Source organism: Stegodyphus dumicola, chromosome 12, assembly GCF_044657685.1.
Source record: "Stegodyphus dumicola isolate Sdum_Otavi_A_Nest chromosome 12, ASM4465768v1".
NCBI lineage: Eukaryota > Metazoa > Arthropoda > Arachnida > Araneae > Eresidae > Stegodyphus > Stegodyphus dumicola.
In genome coordinates, this window is record NC_140779.1 from 70,571,157 (window position 1) to 70,595,598 (window position 24,442).

General features: G+C 34.6%; 1 protein-coding gene across 2 annotated transcripts in view; it reads right to left on the reverse strand.

The window, feature by feature from the left end:
• Positions 1 to 1,311: 1,311 nt before the first annotated feature.
• The window catches only part of LOC118187929 (uncharacterized), a 75,610-nt gene continuing 52,479 nt past the window's right edge, over positions 1,312 to 24,442 (reverse strand). For both annotated transcript variants that reach the window (XM_085806543.1, XM_085806542.1), the window contains exons 2-3: positions 6,246 to 6,407; positions 1,312 to 3,310 (exon numbers count right to left, since the gene is read on the reverse strand). In XM_085806543.1, coding sequence (XP_085662669.1) covers positions 2,873 to 3,310; positions 6,246 to 6,407 — 600 coding nt within the window. In that variant the 3' untranslated portion in view covers positions 1,312 to 2,872. The remainder of the gene's footprint in view (positions 3,311 to 6,245; positions 6,408 to 24,442) is intronic.

Below are 24,442 nucleotides of genomic sequence, written 5' to 3' on the forward strand. Positions count from 1 at the left end.
ATATTCCGTACAAGGAAGTCATGTGGCGTACACATCAGATTTTTTTATTATTAATTTCTTAAAAATTAAGTTTCGCTATATTTTAGAAATATTTCATGTAATTTTGTTACGAATAGATTATAGATCTTATTATTAAAATCTCATTCAGAAAGTTTACTTTTAATTAATGGATAGAGCCCTATTTCAATGAAAATCATAAGTGTACGAACACTTTTGGGAGCCATTGTATATTCTAGTAAATTGTACAGCGGTGAAACATTTCTGTAGCAGAAGACAGTTTCTGTAGTAGTAGTAGAAGACAACATGTTTTATTTATGTTTTTGACATATTGTTTGACGTTCTCAGAACTACTGAATGAGCGTATGATGCAAAATTTGGAAATTAAGCAAATTAAATTTCGTTACATATAAAATGAAGTTATGTGAAACAGCAGACGATAAAATGACGAAGGTAAAAATTTACTATTATGAAAGAAAAATATCTTTAAACTTTTGATTAATATTCTTTATAAATTAAAAAATGCTTTTCCATATATTATTAACAAATATTTATTAGACATTATTCATAAATTGAGAACAAAGACATTTCCAGTGAATAATTCTCAGTAAAAGTTTGTTCGAGAATTTAAATAATTTTTTCCTTTCGCCTACTACGCCTTCGTGGTGTAACGGTAGCACACTCGGTGCGCATTCGAGAGGTCCAGATTCGAGTACAGGGAAGGGCACTTTTACGTCTCCTGCTACAAAAAATCCTAATGAAATAAATAAAAAATTCTAATTAATAAATATCTCACGCTTTGAAACTTTTCTTCCAGTCGTTCAGTAGGAGGCGACTCGGAGGAAAGTCCTTTTTCCATTTAAAGCCGTTAAGCAATAAACCATTGCTGCAATGTTATAATTTTCATTGGAAGAAAAAAATCTTGAATCTTATTTTTCCTTTCAAATCCTCTTCCGCTGGTAAAATGGCTAAACACTGTAGTCCAACGAACGTAGAAATATGTCTACAAATGAAACTGTCGCTGTTCATCTATTTTCTGCGATCACAAAGGACATACTAGTATTAGAAAATTTATGGTAATCTATAATGTAACTTTTATGCAAATAATTAGAAACTGAAATTCCGTAGCTATAAACTTTATCTATTAGGCAAAAATTGTTGAGAAATTTAAAAGACTTCTGTAACATAAAATTATTTCCCTTCTTTCTTTTTTCTCTCATGTATATGTATCATTTTAGAAAAAAATATTTATTTCTCTCTCATTCTCATTGCTTTCTGAAAATCATATCTTTTAAATTCCAAATAAGGAATCTACTACGTAAGAGATTAATTTTTCGGCTTTTGCGTTAGGTTTTTTGAAATAACAATGGAATCACAGTGTTATGAAAATTCCAATTTTATTTATTTTACAATCATTATACATTTCTATCTATTTTCAAAAAACGAATCTAATGTTTATAATGTGTAATTGTGAGATAAAGTAATAGACACTTTTAATTAAAAAAATTAAGAGAAATAAAGTAATATAATATGTAACTCTCATAAATTTATAAAAATGTTTTCATTGATTCCCTCCCTTTTTTTCTATTTATTATAAGTAGATCTCATACAAGTGAAAAGGAAAACATGAAGATTTCCTATTCTTTTATTTAGAATGATGTTTATGTAGACTTCTCAGTGATCTGGAAAAGTACCATGCTCTGACAAAGTTGAAATTACACCGATTTAGTGATGACGTAATTCTGACACTGAAGAATCGAAGTATCATTACAGGTGTTCCAATATCCTTTGTTGATGCCTTTATATCAACGTCATCAATCTGTCTCAATTTTCTATATGACAGAAAAGTCCGTAGCCAGTGTCTCCCTTCGATATCACATAACAGATAACAGTGGTTAATACCTGTGATATTATGGTAATCTATACTATTACTTTGGATATATCTAGTGCCATTTCTTTTATATCTGCTGTTTGTTTCGTTTTCCGGTGCGATGTTTCTTAACATTTTAACTTTGTACTTTGGTATTTCATTTGTTTCTTCATCGGAAAATCTATTGTCGAAGGGTGGTAACTGATAAGTTTCACGTTCAAGATGCCCAAGTGATCCTGATCGTATGCAAGTATTTAAGCCTACATCACTTGAGTGCAAGTTTTCTATGGAATCGCTCAAGTTTGTTTTACATACACTAGACGTTATAGAAGCACGATTTTCATGTGGATGACAAAAGCACTGAGCCCCGGTGCTTTGTTTAAAGACATTATGTGGATGACAAAAGCACCGAGATAATTCATCGTCATGTAACTGTATATTGAATTTTGGTTGGAAACTAACTCCAGTACTTACTCTTTGCGAATCGGAATATAGACTTAATACGCCCTGAATGTTTCTGGAACATGTAGGGTGGTGGCTTTTCTTCTTGCTGTGTTCAATTGATCGGCACTGGTAAGTATCGTTTCGTTTCTGATTTGTTTTATTTTCTATAAACCCATTTTTACCCCAATCAATTAATTTTTCACTTATCCTTTCAGATTTTATGACATTTTGGATCGCAGGTGATAAACTGTCTATCACATCCTTGGCATCTGCTACTGATTTTGAACATTTTTCTATATTGCACGCGATATTTTTTACTTTTCCTCTGTGGGAACTTGCATGTTTTAGGTTTTTGTTATTTGATACTCGGAAGTGTGCTTGGTTTTCTATAGAATGGACAAAATATTTTGCTTTTCTCATGATGTCCCGAATGTAGCCAAACGTGATTTTTTCATCTTTACTTGTGTTCTGAAATGCTTCCTTTTTCGGATATTCAATCTGCCCTTGAATTTCAGTTTGTGTCGCAGTAGAGCGAGAACGTTGAGAACACTTTCCTAGCTTTTAAATAAAACATCCGCAATGCATGAAATTATTTATTGCGTCTTGGGTAAAAGTATCTTCTGGTAATTCTTCTATCAACTGAACGAGAGCTGCAATGTATTCCGGAATGTGACGCAGATGTTGTAGAACTTTTGAAATCGATGTTGGAGTTGATAATCCTTGAGGTGCAGACGATTTTGAAATGAAATGTTTATCATCTGAAGATAATTCTTTATCAAACTGAAATTTCTGAAAATTATTGGAACATTGGCCTTGATAGCTCATAGGATGAAATTCAATGGCACTATCATACTCGAGATCCGGTAAAATATCTAATGGTCCTTTGTTTGAAGAGATATCGCTTTCCGAGATTTTCTTCCTGGATTCTTTTTTAAATTCTCTTCTGGCATCCCGAGAAACACATTTTACCTCTTCAGCCACAGGTCTCGATCTGGGGCTCTTCAAATTTACATAGAAAATAAAAGTAGACTTACTTTTAATAGTAAGTAAAATTTAATGTACAATATATATCAAAAATGATCGCACACTTTTAGTTTCAGAAAATAATGTCAAAATTTTTAAAAACATTAATTAATTATAAAATATAAATTTATTTCAAATATACAACTTCAGATATACTATATCACTTCACTCTAAGCATATTTTCAGAAAATAAAATATTGAATTTTAAAATTAAAAGATTTTTAAGTATTCCAAAGTAATAAAAAATTACTCAGAGTCTCATATGTGTAGCAATAAGTCTTAGAGTCATTATCTTGGTAGAATTTGAAATAATTTTGCCGATTTAACTTTTATACTGATGGTTTCAAATTCCACTTTAGAGTGATGTATGGCATACACAACAATTTTTATCGATCTTTTATGCTGCTAATAAAGCAAAGATTATGTTTCAATAAGCGATATACACTCCCCGCCTCCATATCGTAACACGCCTCTGCCATATTCTGCTTTTGAAATTTAAGGTCAGGGTTCGAAATTCTTCCTTCTCTATGCCTCCTTCGCTTTCGACAGCAAATATTACTTTATTCCAGTAATCAGAAGTCTTATTTCTGTTAGATTTTTGAGAAAGAAAGTTAAAGCTTTTTATTCTTTCAATGGCACAGGATATTTTCCTTTTATCACCCTGACATTATACCAAATCAAATTACTTTCCATCACATTATTGCAAAAACTCTGAGGGTTTTTGCAATAGCATAATATATACGCCACATGATTAGGAAAGCTGTACTACGGCTTTGGAAGCATCCAGTATTCAATCATCTTAATAATCCTGACATACTCAATTATATTCCTCAGGATAGCTCTAATAGTCTACCAAGACTTCTGTCAGTTTGAATTCTGCACGCTTTGAATAAAGTTTCACAACTACGCGCTTACTCTCTTTGGCTGCGGTAACAACGTATAGATGATGTGTTTTTGTGTATTATGTTCGTAGATTAGAATCGAGTACTGAGATATATACACTTAGTACTGTGTTTTAAACATCATAGTGGTATATATTATTCGATTTCATTATCGTGTGAGTGAAATGTTCCTAAAAAAGTAAAATAACTCATGAAATTGTGAATAGTAATGCTGCAAGAATCAGTTAAATGCATAACACAAATAAGAATATAAAATACGAAAAATTCGTAAGATCATTCTGACCACTTTTAATTTCTGATTATGAGCAAATGTTATGCGCTTTCACAAATGATGTATGAATATAAAGGCTAGTTATCTGTATCTGCGTTTAGTTTTATGTTAATATTTCAGTCATATGCAATCGCGCATTGCACGCTGTGAGAAAACGAAAAGTTTACCGTGAATTTCATTTATGTAATGCACTGATCGTAGTAATAAAGGATAATATGAAAAGAATACTCATCATTTAAAGTTTTTAACCAGTGCTCTTAGAGTGTAATTCTTTATATTAATTATCTGTAACTGGATGTGAAATCGGCTCTCTGCGCATAGGTTAGTATATTAAATATGGAAATTAAAAGACTGACAGTATGTTGTATGATGCGTGCATACAGGAATTCGGGTGCGCAGTTTCGTTTAAGGTTAACATGGTTTCTGAGAGCGATGAGTATTCATTACTTGCAACTCAAAAGCATCATTTAAGCGAAGGGCAAGAGTGGTGGTTAATTGATAGACTTGAAGAGGGAGCAAATACAAATCGAGGTCACCTAAGATCTGAATATTCTTGAAAATGTCACAGCAAGAAACCGGAACCACTTTTTAAGCAATGAATCAGTTAGTCGACAGTCTGTCCTAGCCAGAACTACATCCGAATATTGTTTCTATCATTGGCGCCTCGAAGAAACTGTAAAGCGAATACAAGAGAGTTTGATTTAGACTTTCGGATTGGTACCGGAAATTGAATCAGTCTTTCGACTTCATAAACTTCGAATTAATACGAGAAAATCAATGATTTGTAACGTATTCATTTTATCTTTCAAAGAGACGCGCTTAAGGTGATGTAATCAGGTTCAGTGAAGCAAAGAAGAGTGCGATAGTGTATAGGTTATTGACTAGTCTAAAAGAGATAGTGCTGAATTATAATTCTAGAAGTGTTTTAATCTAGATAGCACATCGTTGGCCTTCCTTTGTTCATGAAGTACCAGACTTTCACTGAAGCGGTTCCATGACTTGGACTTGAGTCAACAAAAACCACAGCAATGAGCTGCATATCTTTTGATGGAGGTCTGAAACAGGTAGATGAGATCTTTTCATTGCGTGTAAGGCTGTTTAGCTGAGCTTTCGATCCAGAAATTTTGTTAATGGATGAAAATTTTCATATACATCAAGATACTTGGAAACAAAAGATATTAGTGTAACAGAGTGGCCAAATTGCTATATAGACTTAAATTTGCTATATAGATTTTAAATACGATTGAGCATGCGTGGGATGCTTTAGGCTACCAAATTTTAACACGTCAGATGCCGCACCAGACCTAACATGAACTTGTAAGTGCACTTTTAGAAAAATGCCGAATTTAACAAGTCTTGACAAACAGTTTGGTAAATTCTTGGTTTCCATTTCTCTCAAAAGCGACGTCATATAAAAAAAAAAAAAAAAAAAAAAATTTTTTTTCAAAACAGGGGAGATCCTTTTCCCATCATTTTTAAAATTTCTATAAATTTGATTTTAAATTCAATATTTTGTGAATAATTAATTAGAAATCTCGGTAATTTATGGTGAATAGGTTTTTGAGTAAATAGTTTTTAATCGTTTTTCTATACTGAAAATAAAGCTCTACCAATATCATTTAATTTTTATTAAACGTGTATTGAAAAAGCAGTTATTAGTATAAAATAAAATTTTAAATCGCATAGCTTGAACTTAAAAAATAATATTTTGTGTTAAAAGGGCATGAAAGACCCATACTTTGCTTTGTCTTTCCTTAATCTTTCTTTCAAAGTATTGAGCGGAGAATTCGTAAATCTCATACGTATCCGTCAGTCGTGCTTCCAGCAGATTCATGACATAAGGAGTGAAAATGTCCATAAAATATTTTGGAATATTTATCCCGTTCCTCTGAGTCATCATCTAAGATATTTAAAGAAAATGTAAATTTTCATAAATAAATCACATTTTTGTTATTTTACATGCTTAAATTACTGAAAATACATATTATGTCTTTTTATTTTGTAGTACTAGCAGCATTCTTTGAAAATGGCTCCAAAATACTGGGCCAGTTTGTTTCTCTTGTAATTATTGCAACATGATGTTAAGATATGCTCAGTGTTTATAAACACATGAAAAATATAAGTAAAAAATGTACTTATTTTCTTCTCATTTTGCTGATTTTATTTAACCGTGTAATTTTTACATCTTGACATGCGTTGCATTTCGACATTCGTTATTAAAATTAATTTCACCAATCTTTACATTCAAACGCATTTTTTATAGAGCTAAGTATTCGAATTACATACATCTGAGAATTTGAAAGGTATTTATTAAATTGTTGTATAATATTCAAACATTTTAGAATATTATTATCCATAAGTACGTTGTGATATTTAAACACTATTTAATACTTGTGTTCAAGTCTTTGTTTATCCTCTCAAACAATTCACGTCATCACCACCACTCAGAAAAAAATTCTTTCAAGAGTCGACCGCAATTATAAAACTCCGAAACGATATTTGGGTTATCGCCTCCCCCAGATTAATAGAAACATTAGAACGGATTTTAGTATTTGAGTTTTTCTCAGGTTTGCTATTAATGAATAAGTCATCTTTTTTTTTTTTTTTTTTTTTTTTTTAAATTTTCATTCTACCTACATGTAAACAAAAGCTGAGAAGAAAATGCAGTACTATCACAGACGACATTGAATATTAAGTACTTACGTATTAACCAACGTTGGCATAATATGGCGATTTTTTACGTAATAGTCACTTGTCGGATGCAAGTTGGTGGTTTTCGCTCTTTTTTAGAAAGATTTCTAGCCTATCGTTACTTATCGTAAGTCGGTAAACATTATCCACATATGAAAAGAAAATATATTTTAGAAATTTAAAATACAAGTTTAATTATTAAGCAAGGATTGCGTATACATTACAAAAATAAAATACTTACATTCTTCTTCATATCTTCCTGCAACATTTTTGCGTTTTCTCCCGAAGTACACTGCGATCTGGTTTTGTTTAAAAAATTCAGAGGATTGCGAAAACTCTGCTTCGTACAATCTACGGCAACAACAGCTATCTAGGAAATGCATTTCCTCGTTGTTCCCTTTAGAAAAATTTCAGCAAAATTTCTGCGTTCTTGCAGAAATTTTAATGAAGTTTCTTCCATTGCTGGGAAATTCCACGGTGCTACTTTGGTAGACGGTTGCACGGATTTTTGGCGATTTACGTTGGCGCAATTGTTGGCGCGATTTCTACAAACGTCAGCCATCTTGAAAACGCTGTTTCTACGCATAGTAAAGTATTCAAAACTTTAAAAAAATAATAAATATCGTTAGAAATAATGGATTAATTTTTTTGTTGAAAATGTCGTTTTTTAAGATGGCAGGCAAGTGTAAATAAATACATTTACTATGAGTATAAAATACTAAAGTAAGGTTATTATTACTTTCATATAGCAAAGAAGAGAATAGAAACACCGCTATAAAAACATTGTGCCAACGTTTAATTAGATTAAAATATTACTGAAATTGAATATCGAAATAAAAAACATCATCCAACATTTAAAAGAATTAGAATATTACTAAATTTAAATACTTTAAAATACGTTATATAGAATATAATATATATATATATGTAAGATAACAATGTATGAATCAGAATTATAATATAACTATAAACATAAATTCTTCCTCTCTATTCTAAAATCGTAATAACTTACCTGCATTGCGTCATTCAAATTAATCATGCGATCTTACGTAACCGTTAATACCAGATGCCTCTTTACGATTAATCACCGAATTGTAAACCAAAACTTTTCTCTTCGCGTGCTTCCTTCTTTCATAACTACGCACTTCAGCTTTTGCTCTCTACTCTGCTAATATGTAATTTCGCTGGCTTGCTTTATATCCCAACAATATCAAAAATGTAAATCTTCTGTGGAAAGGCACGACTAGAGTGCTAAGTGATTGTGGCCACAAATATCGATTGGAAATAAAAATGGAATTAAAACTGCCTCGACTGCCAAGTTCTTTAAATACTACGCAATCAAAATTCTTCTTCAATATGGATCTAAGCACAGATCGACACTGCTCCGGCTTTTCCTTGTGCTTTTAATATGACATATATATATATATTATATAGAATAAATACATTTACTACGAGTATAAAATACTAAAGAAAGGTTAAATTATTACTTTCATATAGCATAGATATAGAATAAAAATACCACTATAAAAACATTGCGCCAACGTTTAATTGGATTAAAATATTACGTAAATTGAATATCGAATTAAAAACCATCATACCAACGTTTAAAAGAATTAAAATATTAGTTAAATTAAATACTTTAAAATAAGTAAATAAGAACGCTTCGTACGCTAGAGCTAAAATGACAGCACTTAGTTTATTGTCGGTAAAAAAGGAGGAATGTCTAATAATTTTCTTACTGTTACAGCGGTTATTTCTTCCAACATGACCACAATATCATATACGGCCGTCTCAGAATCGGCTCTTCTAACGGTCTTCATCTGTGATCTACATTTTCGCACTTCATTGAAGAAACAATTAGCGACGTTTCCTTCAAAAATTTAAAATAAATTTCCTCTGACCCTTGTAAGAATTTATAAATAAATCTTTGATTAGGAAAGCCAGGCTGGCGAAAATAAGGTCTCAAAGGACAATTTTTTGATTCCGAAACCAAAAATTCTTGGTACTTATCAAAAACAACATTCATCTTTGAAGGAGACATTTTTGAAGGAATTCGAAGATATGAATTAAATTTTAAAATGGCGCGGTAATGCACAAATTTTTAGCAACCTATCAGGGAGCTGATTACAGCTCATTAATGCACAAATTTTCAGCAACCTATCAGGGAGCTGATTACAGCTCATTAATGCACAAATATTCTATAACCAATCAGAGAGCTGATTACATCACGCCTAGAATTAAAATTATTTAAATAATCATTCATAATAAAATCATATTTTAAAAAAATGCAAAATTAAATTGTATTTTAATATTTAACACCCATAAATAATGTTTAAAGCATTAGATTAAATTTATAGATATTAAAACCAATTACTTTTAAAGTAAGTTGACGTCACTGATTACATCATCCACAGCATAAAATTTCATAAAATATGATAAAGAATAAAATTTTTATTTCAAATAAAAATGCAAAATTAAATTGATTTTTAATATTTAGAAGCCATAAATAATATTTAAAACACGGAATTTATGCATAATAACACGCATGATTTTTAATAAAATGTCAACAAAGTATCGGTTACCATAAATAACTTATCCAGCAATGGGTTTACCATAAGTCGTATTACTCGCCAAAAGAAAAATTGCCAAAAACTCGCCAAAATCCGTGCAACCGTCTACCAAAGTAGCACCAATTCCACAAACGATATTTTAAAACTAAGGAAAAAAATATCATGATTTTTTTACAAAAACAGTTGGAAACTGGAACACAACGCAGAACACATACGAAAACGGCGGCGTTGCTTAACTAAAGGACGGTTATAAGCATAGTTACCGGAAGAATGGTTAGGCGCATGGTTGACATAGTTTGGCATATTCTCAAGATTTAGCGACTACTAAAATACTAAAATGGTGGCATTAATAAGCAAGTACCGAATATTATAACAATAACCAAATTATTTAGCTTAGGAGATAGACTGTTGACACAAACAAATAGTATTTTTTGACAGAGTTTAATCTATATACCGATAGAGTCTCGTCGAATCTTTCTCGGCAGTCTGGGGTTAGTATCTTTGAGAACACAAATAAATGTCACATAGAATATTACAATTCTAAGATGACAAGAAGAACAAAATCATCTGAAACTCCTTCTTCGCAGTCATCTCTCAAACGTATTAGAATTTTTGAAATCATAAGTGAATATCGATTTCAAATCTTACTTTTCAAATTGGACAGATTCCACCAAAAACCAGTATTATCTGGAACATGCGTGATCATTTTAGAAAAAGCTCACTGCAATTACAATCTCGATTTCTTGAAAACACATCCTTTTTCATTTGAAACGGCTAGTTCAAATATCACCTGGAAACGAACTTAAGCGTTATGGAAACGATTAATAATAACACTCTATTACTTAATTTATAGTTGTTTCTTTCTTTGCTTTTTTACTTCAAGACTTAAATTTTATGAAACGTAGTAATAAAACTAGAAAGTGTCACCAAATGGCGGAGTTTTAATGTAAATAAAGATAAAGAAACATTAAATTACAAACTTTACAAATGTTCATAAATTGTATAGCATGAATAAAACTTACCCGTGTTTGTGGTCATCAATTTTATTCATTCAATTCTATTACTATAATACTACTTGTATAAAAATACTAAAATTATGATATGAGTTTTATTACCTTCTTTTTTATTTTACCTTCAGAGTTTAAACATCCAGATTGTATTTTGTGAGTTTCTTCAAACCGCAACTTTTGTTTATTTTGCCCAGAATTTTAGCCTGATTGCTTAAATTTCGTGTTGCCAATTTAGCGGAAATTAATTCATTTAAAGTAGTATGATGCAAATTTAAAACAATATGTCCCTTTTAAAGGTAAATTTTAACAGATTTGAAGCTGCTCAAGATAATCGCACTTTTCTGTTAACAGTAACTGTCAAATTTTATTTATTCATATTTATTCTTACGCTTTGGCGTGCCTTTTTAATATTGATTACGCCTTTTTTCTAGACACTGGTTACAGTTATGCTACAGCTTCATTTGGAAGAAAAATGTAAATATTTTAACTGAGTTGAAACGTTGGTTTATATTACTGAGCATTATTTTTTTAATTACAAATCTACTTTATTGTCTGTTGTGTGTTATTGTTAGCATTTATCACTACAATTTAGGTCTCAAAAGTGCATTACTGAGATTTACCAAATGACTGAAAATATTGAATAAATGATATTAAACTCATAACCATAACTTCTCAAACTATAGAGAATTCTTTAGCTGAAAGAACGTTTTGATCTCTGATGAGGACGTCTGATTTGGGTGTTTCTGCAGTATGGGTGAATATTTGAATTTGAATTTTTTTTCCGTTTGCAGCTAAAGAGTTAAAAAAAAAAACCGTTCTTGAGTGGTGTATGGAGAAAATGTTAGTTGCAAGGTCAAATATATGTTTGATTGTGAAAAGAATGGGAAATTGGTAGTGCGAAAGAAATTTATAGACGGTTTTCAGTGAATGTGTAGGGTTACGGCAAGCGAATATAAGCATTGAATTACAAGGCATGACTTACAAAGCATGATTACAAGGTAATGACTTTGTTCTGGTAGCTTTATTTTCGTCACTGGGTCATTTTTTGGAAACTTTTATTAATTATTTTTTTCTCGTTCGTTTTTTAATAACCCTGTAAGGTTTATCCTAAGTTTTTAGCAGTTAATGTTTAGTTTAAGCTACTTTCCTGTCTGTTCTTAATTTCAGCTAAAACTTCCGGCCGGAACGTTTTTCAGAATCGCTGTCAAATGCAGATGAGGAGAAGAATTATTTAACTTTGAAGTTCTACTGTCTTCGTTTAGATAGCCAGATATTCTGAACAGCGCGCGTTCGCCTTTTAAGCTACTCTTTCTCTCTTAAGCTATTATTACGCTCGGTCCTTGATAGCTTCGCCGTTAGTTAGCGTTAAGGGGTCAACTCTGTTAGAATCTTCATAGCTTCGGCTGTATCTTTTTAGTTTAGTTAAGTTTTATTGCTTATTTTTCCTGAGTTTAAGCCCAAGTGGAGGCTTTATTGTTATTTCCAAGAAGTCGTCTGTTAATTTTATTTTGAATAATAAAGGGTATTTAACCCTTCTTGAGTTCTGCTCTCTGTTCACTGAACTAAGCGATTATTTGCTTAACAGTTCTTAAGGTTCCTCATTTTCAGCTTTAAAATTAAAGGCAGGAATCTTACAATCCGAACTAATGGAGTTGTGTGATAGTTCTCTGTCGGTCATTTGTTCTGTGTTTCTGATTGCTATCCGTTTTTTTAAAACGACCTATTTTTAAAAGGTTAAAACTCAGGAACCCTCTTTCATTTTCACTGCACTGGTGTGTATGTTGAGGTTGCAACTGTTCTAGGGGGATCGTAATCGTGGCTAGTCCGTAAAGCTGAGGTTGTACGCGATACTGAGTTTGTGTACTTCTCTGAGATCGCTGTGTACATGGGAAGAACAACAGTAATGCATAGTATATTATGTGCAATGTTTAATACATCATTTTATATTTCTAATTTGTACAACTGTATTACTTGTAAAATGTATTTTTAATCATCCTTTATGTATTTTGCATTGTTTTCGTTTGGTATATTGATAACTTTTCCGATTTAAGGTAAACATGGATAGTTTGACGATCATGAGATCAAACGTCGAATCCCGAAACTCGCAAAGTTGTACTCGATAATTAACTTTTGCAGCATTTTTATACACAGTGTTTGCTATTGTAATTGCACTTGATATTATATTTCCTACTCGCAATATTCCGTATTAAACAAATTTGCGTTATTTTTATTATTATGAGAAATTAGGTATTTGACTGTTATTAATGTATGAAATTATAGGTGCAAAGAGAGAATATTGTCGTTTAAAATCTGAGTATTGGTGCAATGAAAGTTGTGTATGATGCTCATTGACCGTAAAAAATTATTCCTCTTTTTTATTATTAATACATTTATTCTTAAATTTTTTATAAAATAATGAATATAGCCTACCTTAATAGTATATAGTGGATTGCGACATTGTGATGTAGCAGTGAAATTATTTGTGAAAAAGGTAGAATTCAAGTATTCTACGATGCAAATTTAAATTAAAAACATTTTACTTATTTGTATTGACTCTAAAGCTTAAAAATTTTCGAAAATAATGAAGGAGTCTGAAATAAAAGCATGCGAGACTTTTAGACAAATACACAAGACTGAAATACAAGTATGCTTTAATAAATGGTAGAACTGAATTATTCTGTTATGTTAATTTAAAATAAGCAGCTTATAGTACTTATTTTCAATGGAACCAAAGTTCAACTTTTAAAAATGTTAATCTAAAATGAAGAATTTAATGTTAATTTACAATAATAGATTACTTATTATTGTTATTTTCAGCAGAAAATAGTAAATAAACATAATATAAAATGCGAGAATACATTGTGATGTCACTGAGCTCCGTCTCTGCAGTTTTTTTAATACAGCGTATTCTGAGTTTTATTGCCTAGAACGCTGTACCTCCCTTCTGCAGTCTAACCACAACGTTTGCCTGCTTTGTGAACACCTTTATAACATAGCTGAACATTTTCTCTAATTATTCTTTGTCGTTCTTCACTATTGCTTATCGTTACTGCGGATTGAACTTTATACGCAATGCTATATTAATGTTATAGACTTTTCTATTAAGTTACACTGGGATACAACTTTGGCTCAGGAGCCCGAGTCTCGTGGTCTTCGGTCCCCTAAGATATGAGCCACTTCTGATTGATTATTTTGTAGTAATTTTAATATTTCTATTTGAAAAGCTTATCTTATGCATTTGCTTTCGTTCCTTGGGTTTGAGTCATTCTTCATATCGTACTCTTTAAATTTCTTTAATGCAATCGGGATTGTTCTCATAATCTCATAATTTGAACCTCTTAAAACAAATTCTCGTAGATCCGCTACCGTTAAGTTACCGTTAATTCTACTGTAATTCTTAAGTTATTCTTAAATTCTTTAATCTTCTTTTCTGGTTCCTTTTAGAGCAAACATTTTTTGATTGAACAATAGAAGAAATAAACTAGCTTAAAAGAATAAAAGTGGTCTATCTTCTTTTGATGACAGTGCTTCTGTCACCAGTTGTGTTCCACTTGATTCGCTCATCTTTATAAGTCACAGATCATAGGGCGGAAGAGGTGTTATATACAGATATATTAAATTTATTGAGATATAAAGACCTTAAAGATTCTAAATATAAATATATATTCGTCATCTTTGAAAGGCCTGTCACCGAAAGGGAAAAGCTCTGTAGGTTATTTCTACTGCGTTATACAACAATGTCATGCGTTTAGTAAAGGATAAGTGTTAAAAACCAGCTTCACTTTTCCACTAGATTTGAAGTGAAGCACGAATGAATTCTTTTCTAGCTGCATGAAAGAATTGAACTAAAGACATACTTTTGTTTTTTTTCTTCGATTGTGTGCGCTGTTGTGCGACACGGAAATGTTGATTCGAATCCTTTAAGTGTATAATTTCTCTTGTTATTGATTAAATGATATTTAATCATTAATGTATCTTTTAGTGATTTATTTAAACGTTTCGGACAGGTGTTAAACATCGGTTAGATGCGGGAAAGCCCCTTTAGACCAGTTTGATCCTGCATAGAATATAGGCTAATGGCGCCCACGCGTGGGGCCAATAGTTAGCAGATGATTACGCAATATACATATTCCGAAATTAATAGCAAAAAGAAAGGGACTATGAACGAGTTTTACTTCGTGTTGGAATAAAATAAATACTACACTTTTAAAAGAAAACCCAGATATCAAAAACTTTTGGGTTTAAAATTGCAGTTCAAGGACAAATTCGAAAGACTATAGCAAGCTGCCAAGAAGAATTAGAAAATGTTGTTTCCCAATTTGAGGATTATTCTGAGCAAAATTATGAAGAGGATATATCAAAATCTGTATAATATAGAGACAGCTCTTACGAATTGATCTCCAAAATTAAAAAAAAAAAAGACAGACAGTTTAAACTCCCAAAAATTAAGCTAAAGAGATTTAGTGCAGAATTTCCCTCATTTTTGAGACAATTCGAAAAAATACACACTGATACAAGTTTTCTAGCGGAGCACAAGTTCCAGTATTTATTATAGGCTATAGTTCCGAAATCGAAAGCTGCAAGAGTCGTAGAAAGTTTTCAAGCTACTGTTCAAATTAACCAATGGCAGTCGAGCAATTACGAGAATGTTTTGGTAGAGATGATCTATTAGTGCAAATTTATGTTCGAAATTTCCTGAGTATGGTGATGAAGAGTGCTACGTCGTCACACAATGATCTTCTCACATTATATGCTGAACTAAAACGAAATTAAGAGCACTAGAATAGTTATGAAAGACTGAAGAAATATATTGTTACGAATTTGGTATTTAAAAAGCAAATGTTAGTTCAATTATAAATTAAATGGTTTTATTTCTCGCGCAGTGCAGCGCGTGACGAATATTAAAAGAAAGCTAAGCCGGAAAATTGAAAATACAAGAGCGCGTGCATTAAATAAATAAATAACTCTTTTTCATTTCGAGAAAGTACTGGAAAATTCTAGCGCGTGATTTTAAAATGTTATAAAAGGAGGAAAACATCTCAGTTCGTAGTAGTTGCTTAGTTTGTTGTTGTTTAGAAAACTACTGTTGTTGATTGTAGCGAATTCGCGGATTAGCGTTCTTTAGCTGTTTTGAATTACGTTCTATTGGACATTTGAGTAGTTAAAAGAAAACTACTGTGAGATATTGTAATACTGCGTGATAATTTGAGAAAATTTAAGCATTTTTGTTGTGATAATAATAAATTTTTGTTCATTTTTCATCGGACTTGTGCATTCATTTAGTAACGAATCCGTACGCACGCAACAATTTTTGGTGTCAGAAGTGGGGTTTGAATGCCAATAACAAGAGCGATGGAAGAGCAGTTAAGGCAATTGATAACAGCCTTTGCCTCGTTTAAAGAAGAAATGAAAGAAGAGATGAAATCTAGCCAAGGAAAGATGGAAGGGGCCGTCAACTCTGTTAAGGACGAAATGAAAGCCGTTCAAGCTGGTCAAGAAAAGATTGAAGCAGGTCAAGAAGAAATGAAAAGAGAGATTACCTGCATAATAGAAAATAAATTTGAAGCTATGAAAGGCAGAATTGACACAGTTGAAAATAAAGTTGGACTAATTGAAGAAAGAGTTTCTTCGGTGAAAGAAGAAATAGAAGAAAGAGTTTCTTCTGTAAAAGAACATATAGAAGAGAGAGTTTCTGCTGTGGAGGAACGAATTGAAGGAAGAGTTTGTGCCGTCCAACACCATCTCGAACAACAAATTGATGAGAGAGTTTCTGAAGTTGCCAAAGAAATGGATACTTTAAAGAAATTCGTAGCGTCGGCAGGGAGCAGTGATGATTTTAAATTCTTACCAATGCCTGCTCGTCCACCTCTGAAGCTATCCACATATGATGGGAAGACCTCCTGGCAGGTGTATAAGACACAATTTTCTATCGTGGCGGATGCGAATGGATGGGATTCCCAAGCTAAGGCCTGTCATCTCGCCGCTTCTCTAAGAGCCGACGCAGCGGATATCCTTCAGACTCTTCCCGAAAACAAAAGGTTAGATTTCGAAGCTCTGTCCGGCGCCTTGGAGTTGCGCTTTGGGGAGAAGTGTTTAAAAGACTACAGCAGGCTCCAATTAAAATCTCGTCAACAGAAGTCTACCGAAACACTTCAGGAGCTCGCCGCGGATGTTGAAAGGCTGTCCCATCTCGCCTTTTCGGAATGCCCGACAGAAACAAGGGAAATCCTGTCCTTGCAATACTTTATCGACGGCATCCGAGATACTGAAATACAGAAAGCTCTACGAATGGCGGATGTAAAAGATTTAAAAAGTGCTCTAGTGTACGCCATGAAATTTGAGGCAGCCCAGCAAGCCACTCGTCGAGACCGCCACCCAGTCAGAGCTGCTCAAGTCCAGGAGCCAGGGGATCAAGTCACCGCTCGACTTGACGATTTAACTAGACAACTGAACGCCTTGAGACGGAATATTGGTGAGAAGAAACCGACCGTTAAGTGCTGGAACTGCGGTGCTGAAGGACACATGCAAACTGCAAAACACCCCAGGGTACTGATGTTAAGACCGCTTCTAACAAGCAGCAGGGAAACTAATTAGTGGCCATCTCGCGGGGCGGAGGTTGCCAGATAATGAAAAGCCCCCGTTTAAAGCGCTTCAGATTTCTGCAATGAGAGGCGGCAGTAATGGACTTTTCATAATAGGACATATTAATGGAGTTCCGTGCAATATGACTATAGATACAGGAGCCAACGTCACTATCATCCAAAAAGATTTGGCTCAACAACTAGGAAACAAACTTATCTGGACGCCGCCCTGCGTTACCCTCCAGACTGTGTCCGGTGAGAAGATCGACATCGACGGAAAAGTAAATGTTAACATCACGTTTGGAAGTGCCGCTTACAATCACACGGCATATGTAGCAGAGATCACTGATTCTTGCATACTCGGATTGGACTTTCTAAGGAAATACAATTTTTCCTTGGATTTTAAAAATAACGAATTGCATTCTACATCTGAGGACATAGCGTTATTTCTCGTTAATGATGAAGAAGTTAAATCTGTCCATAAAATCATAGCACAAGACTATATCACAATACCGGCAAGAACAGAAATTTTACTTCCTGGATCCATAGCCGAAAATAGAAATTTCCGCTACGGCATCATAGAATATCCCAATAACTGTAATATCCCAAAAGGAGTACTAGTAACCTCAACACTCGTCGACCTATCCAGAACGGTTATCCCGGTGAGAGTCGCCAATGTAACTGAAAAGTCGAGAGTTATTAAGAAAGGTGAAGTGGTTGCAACATGTACTCCAGTAACCAGCGTTGAAAGAAAGAGTAACATCCCAGAATCCGTGTCCTCAGAGAGCATTACATCAGAGTTATTGCAGAATGCACAATTAAACGATAAAGAGAAAAATGCTGCCGATCGCGTCATTAAAGATCTTCAAGTTGTTTTCTCCCGCTCGTCTTCTAACGTGGGTCGAACTAGTTTGACACAACATAGAATAGATACTGGCGATCATCCCCCGATCAAGCAACATCCAAGACGTCTACCGTTTGCTAAACAGGAAGAGGTGCGAACACTGTTAAAAGATATGGAAGAAGGCGATGTCATCGAGCCTTCAGCGAGTCCATGGGCATCTCCCATCGTTCTCGTCAGAAAGAAAGACGGCTCAATAAGATTTTGCGTTGACTATCGCCGGTTGAATGAGGTTACGAAGAAAGACAGTTACCCTCTTCCTAGAATTGATGACATTCTAGACACTCTTTCTGGAAGCAAGTGGTTCTCAACACTTGATTTAAAGAGTGGGTATTGGCAGGTAGAAATCCATCCTGATGACCGAGAAAAGACGGCATTTACTACGGGACAAGGACTTTGGCAGTTCAAAGTGATGCCGTTTGGACTGTGTAATGCGCCGGCAACATTCGAACGTCTTATGGAGACTGTTTTGAAAGGCCTTTCCTACGAAGCCTGTCTGATATACCTGGACGATATCATCATCATCGGAAAGAGTTTTGAAGAGCATCTAGAAAATCTAAGAAAGGTGCTTCAGAAACTGAAAGAGGCCAATCTGAAGCTGACTCCCGCTAAATGCAAATTGTTTCGAAAGGAAGTGACTTACCTGGGACATGTCATCTCTGCAGAAGGTGTGCGCACGGATCCTGAAAAGGTATCAGCGGTTAAATCCTGGACGCGTCCCGAAAATGTCCATCAGCTGAGAAGCTTCCTAGGGCTTTGCACCTACTATAGGAGATTCGTGAAGAACTTTTCTTCCATCGCAAGACCACTTCACAAGCTGACAGAGAGCAAGCAAAGATTCTTGTGGACAAAGGAATGCGAGGATGCATTTAACAACTTAAAGGAAGCTTTAACATCTGCTCCAATCCTGACGTATCCTCAGCTCGACAGACCATTTATTCTCGACACCGACGCGAGCAATGAAAGTGTCGGTGCTGTTTTGTCCCAAGAAATAGACGGCCAAGAACGTGTAGTAGCTTACTGGAGCAAGTGCCTGTCTAAACCGGAGAGGAATTACTGTGTCACAAGGAAAGAGTTGCTCGCCACAGTCAAAGCTGTAGAACATTTCCATCATTATCTATACGGGAGAAAATTCCTCCTCCGCACGGACCATGCCTCATTGGCCTGGCTTTTAAATTTCAAAAATCCTGGGGGTCAAATAGCCAAGTGGATACAGAGACTCCAAGAATATGACATCACTATCCGTCATCGTAAGGGATCATCACACGGAAACGCCGACGCCCTGTCTAGAAGACCTTGCCAAGGAAGCTGCGGATATTGTTCCAGGGTGGAAGCGAAATACGAGCTGCTGACTCCGGTCGCAAGACAAATTACAACATCAACATCGGCTGATCGAGACCCGTGGAGTGATGATGAAGTCAGGAAAGACCAGCTGGAAGACCGCGACATTAAACCCATACTTGATTTAATAGAGTCATCAAACAGAAAACCTACATGGCAGGACATTTCTATCTGTAGTCCTACAACAAAACAATACTGGGCACTCTGGGATTCACTTCACATTCGAAACGGCGTCTTATACCGGAAATTCGAGTCGGATGATGGGAAGACGTTCCGATGGCAACTGATACTTCCAAGATCCCGGATTCCTGATGTCCTCAAAGAACTACATAACAGCCCTACAGGAGGTCACTTTGGAATTATGAAGACCTTACAGAGAGTTCGTGAGCGCTTTTACTGGAATAATGCAAAGAATGACGTGCAAAAGTGGTGCCGATCTTGCGATGCCTGTGCAGGTAGGAAAGGACCGAGGAAACGCAGCCGAGGCAGACTGCAACGTTACAACGTAGGTGCGCCTTTTGAACGTATCGCCTTTGACATCCTGGGACCTCTGCCACGAACTGCTGATGGCAACAAATACATACTCGTTGTCATTGATTACTTCACCAAGTGGCCTGAAGCTTATCCTATTCCTGATCAAGAGGCAGTCACAGTAGCTGAGGTAATGATACAGCACTGGATTTCCAGGTTCGGAGTGCCTCTTCAGTTACATTCCGATCAGGGAAGGAATTTTACCTCGGCAGTAATCAAAGAACTATGCAAACTACTCGGCATTGACAAAACTCAAACGACGCCATTGCATCCCCAGTCGGACGGCATGGTAGAGAGGTTCAATCGAACCATCCTTAATAACCTCTCATTAGTGGTTTCCAGAAACCAACAGGACTGGGACAAGAAATTACCACTCTTTTTACTGGCTTACCGCAGTGCTGTCCACGAGACTACCGGCTATTCTTTATCACAGATGCTCTTCGGTCGTGACCTTCGTCTGCCTTGTGATCTATTGTTTGGCCGCCCTCCGGATGCTCCTTCATCGTCTGAGGAATATATTCAAGATCTCCAGGCCCGGTTTGAAGTGATGCACAATTTTGCACGAGAGCGAGTCAACTTGGCGACGGAGAAGATGAAGACCCGATACGACACAAGAGCTACTGAACATCAATTCCACGAAGGAGACAAGGTGTGGTTGTGGAATCCGACTCGACGGAAAGGACTTTGTCCGAAATTACAGTCACCTTGGGATGGGCCGTACACAGTCCTAAACAGGCTGAATGACGTCGTGGTTCGGATTCGTAAGTCTTCGAACTCTAAACCTAAAGTCGTTCATTACGACAGGTTAGCTCATTACTATGGCCATAGTACATAATGTAAATAATTGTAAATAGTATAAGACCATGGTCCTTTTTGTTTTTAAATGTGTATTTGATTTGATTTGTATTTAGTATTTGATTTGTATTTAGTATTTGATTTGTATTTAGTATTTGTTTTATATTTAGTATTTGATAGCATTTGATTTGTTCAAGTTAGTTATTGCATTTATTGTTCATGTTGTTTGATATTGTAATGTAATGTTTATGCCTCAGTTGCATTTATGCCACAGTTGTAAGTTTAGCTTCCTATCCAGGGATTGTACTGCGCGGGACGTGCAGTCCTTGGGAAGGGGGCAGTGTTACGAATTTGGTATTTAAAAAGCAAATGTTAGTTCAATTATAAATTAAATGGTTTTATTTCTCGCGCAGTGCAGCGCGTGACGAATATTAAAAGAAAGCTAAGCCGGAAAATTGAAAATACAAGAGCGCGTGCATTAAATAAATAAATAACTCTTTTTCATTTCGAGAAAGTACTGGAAAATTCTAGCGCGTGATTTTAAAATGTTATAAAAGGAGGAAAACATCTCAGTTCGTAGTAGTTGCTTAGTTTGTTGTTGTTTAGAAAACTACTGTTGTTGATTGTAGCGAATTCGCGGATTAGCGTTCTTTAGCTGTTTTGAATTACGTTCTATTGGACATTTGAATAGTTAAAAGAAAACTACTGTGAGATATTGTAATACTGCGTGATAATTTGAGAAAATTTAAGCATTTTTGTTGTGATAATAATAAATTTTTGTTCATTTTTCATCGGACTTGTGCATTCATTTAGTAACGAATCCGTACGCACGCAACAATATGATGACTTCTTAACAGCTATTGTCGAATCGTGTCTACATAAAGAAGTCTCTACTGCGTGGGAAAGGACTAGCAATAGCGCTGATTCGTCAAAAACGGAATATAGCTTTTTGAAGAGCTTAATGAGCTGTTTCAAACAAGAATGGTCAGGGACGGATTTAGACTAGATAAGGCCCTAAGCTATTGGAGATATGGGGGCCTTTATAAGTCCAGATATTATATGTCAGTGCCAAAAATGATTTTCGGATACTTTATAACTACTAGGCGCATATGCAAGAAGTCCGAGGTTCGAATTCAGGCGAGAGCATTGTTCATTTTTCAGGTCTTCCTGCTTCAAATTAACCTAATGTCTGTGGCGCCCGAATTAAAAAAAAGGTGTGGTATGATGATTCTTCACCACCAGCATTTGGCGATCGGGTCCCCCAATCCCCAGTCGCCCTTTAAAAGGGGGAGTATATAAGGTATATCTCCCGCCGTTTTAGCATGCCTTCGTGGTGTAATAGTTAGCACGCTTGGCGCGTAACCGAGAGGTCCGAGGGTCAACTCCCAGCGACGGCATTGCTCATTTTTCACGTCTCTCAACAGAAAAAAACCCTAATGTTTTTACAACCTAGAAAGTTAAACTGAAATACAATTAAGAAGTACATAGATAGTGAAATAATAAGTCTTAAAATCAATTTTAGTGCAAACTCTGGTAAAATGAAACAAAAGTTCTTTTAGAAGGCACATTTCACAAAGGCTTATTATGTTATCTCTTGAAACATCTTATAAGGATTAAGGAATTATCTTAAACTAGAATATTTTATTTCTTGCCTTTGCCAGGGCAAAGTCACTGATGACACCATCAAATAATAAACTGCGTAGTTTGTCACTTTCTATGCACATGAGACTGAGGGAACATGATTTATCTTGAGTCGTTGTAAATTCATTTTTAGCCTCTTCAGTTGAGTGAAAGATCTTTCTCCAGAGCAATTTTCAACCATCATACTAAAAAACAATCTCAAAATTGCTTCTGCATTAGGGAATGCTGATTGGACTTAGTCAGATCCTGATGTGTCAGACTATCATGTTCCACTGAACATGATAGTTTGACACTATTATGTTTCATCACATGTATCATGACATAGTTTCATCAGTATGCTAGACATAGTCAAGCCTAAGTTAGATATAGGCTTGACTATGTCTAACATATTGATTAAAATGCTTGACTTTTCCTACAAGATTCATGTCCACATCTTCAGGATATGTTTAGCATAAATCAATAACAACTTTACGAATCTCTTCTTCTGTAGCTTCTAATTTTGTTAAGAATGAAAGCTTTTTTGAAGCATCATCGTATACTGAGGTACTCTGTGCCACTCTTTGCATTTATGCATTTATGCATCCATCACAGGCATAAATGTTTTTATTCTGAAATTGTCTCTTGGCTCAACATGCTATAAAGCATCATCTTCTCATCATTGATGTGACTTCTTCTATATTTGCTTTTCTTGTAATCAACATCAGACAATTTTTCCTTAACTTTCTCTTCAAAATGATCGAACCTATCCCTAGAACCTATCCGGAAAATCCCTGGAAAAATCCGAAAGTTAAGCATACAATTTACTACATATATCTAGACTAATTTGGATGTCTTGCAGTGATTGATTAGGCTTGTGAAATTCATCCAACAAATAAACTCAACAAATATAATATTACCATAAATTCAAATTCCTCCATTTTATTCAAAATTTGTATGGCTTGATTTCTTGTTTCGCCTTTCCCTATAGTATTAATATGCAGTTGATGCAATGATTCATAGTTGATGCAAATTATTCCATCATAACTATTAAGTATTCCACTTGTGGTCATTGAATGTGCTTCCTATCTAGTCTTTTACAAAGACTTTGGAACTTTTAAATCATCTTTGAAGAATGACAGCAGTACTGCCCATCTATGTGTAGATGATGAAAAGAAATTATATATTTCTTGAACAATTCCGAAAAAGTTTACTGCATCTAAACAACAGTCAACTGCTGCTCTACCAACAAGATTCAGGAAATGACCAACACATGGAATATACATAGCATATTTGTTAATCTTCAATATTAAAAACAAAAATTCTTGCATACCCTTGTATTTGCCGGGCAGCCTTGTATTTCAATTAAAAAATCTTTAGTCGGAAGGCGCAGCGTCGATTCGACTGTAAAATTCTAAACGTTCGAACAAAAGAATTACAATTGCGATTTTTGCGGCGTTATTTTTAAACTGCCGAATTGGAATTTTAGTGCATGCTAGTTTTCAAAAATTTAAAACAGATTAGTGAGAAGTTAATATAATTTTATTAATATTTATGCATAGCAGATCTCTTTCTAGCTCGCAGCCCATCGCAACTGGGGGTGTTGCGGGCCGCCTAAATGGATCCTGATCGCATATACTATCATATTTGCCTGATCGCATACATTTGGTCATACATATAATATCCTATCACATACATATCATATCCTGATCGCATACATTATCATTTGGTCATACATATAATATTCCATCACATACATATCATATCCTGATTGCATATATTATCATTTGGTCATATTTGCCGAGGAGCAGTGAGCAGCTTTCTAACTGCAGCTGCTGCATCCCTTAATAGCAAAACACTGTTTAATAGTTAAATTCAGTTCTTGTAAGTTTGAAGCT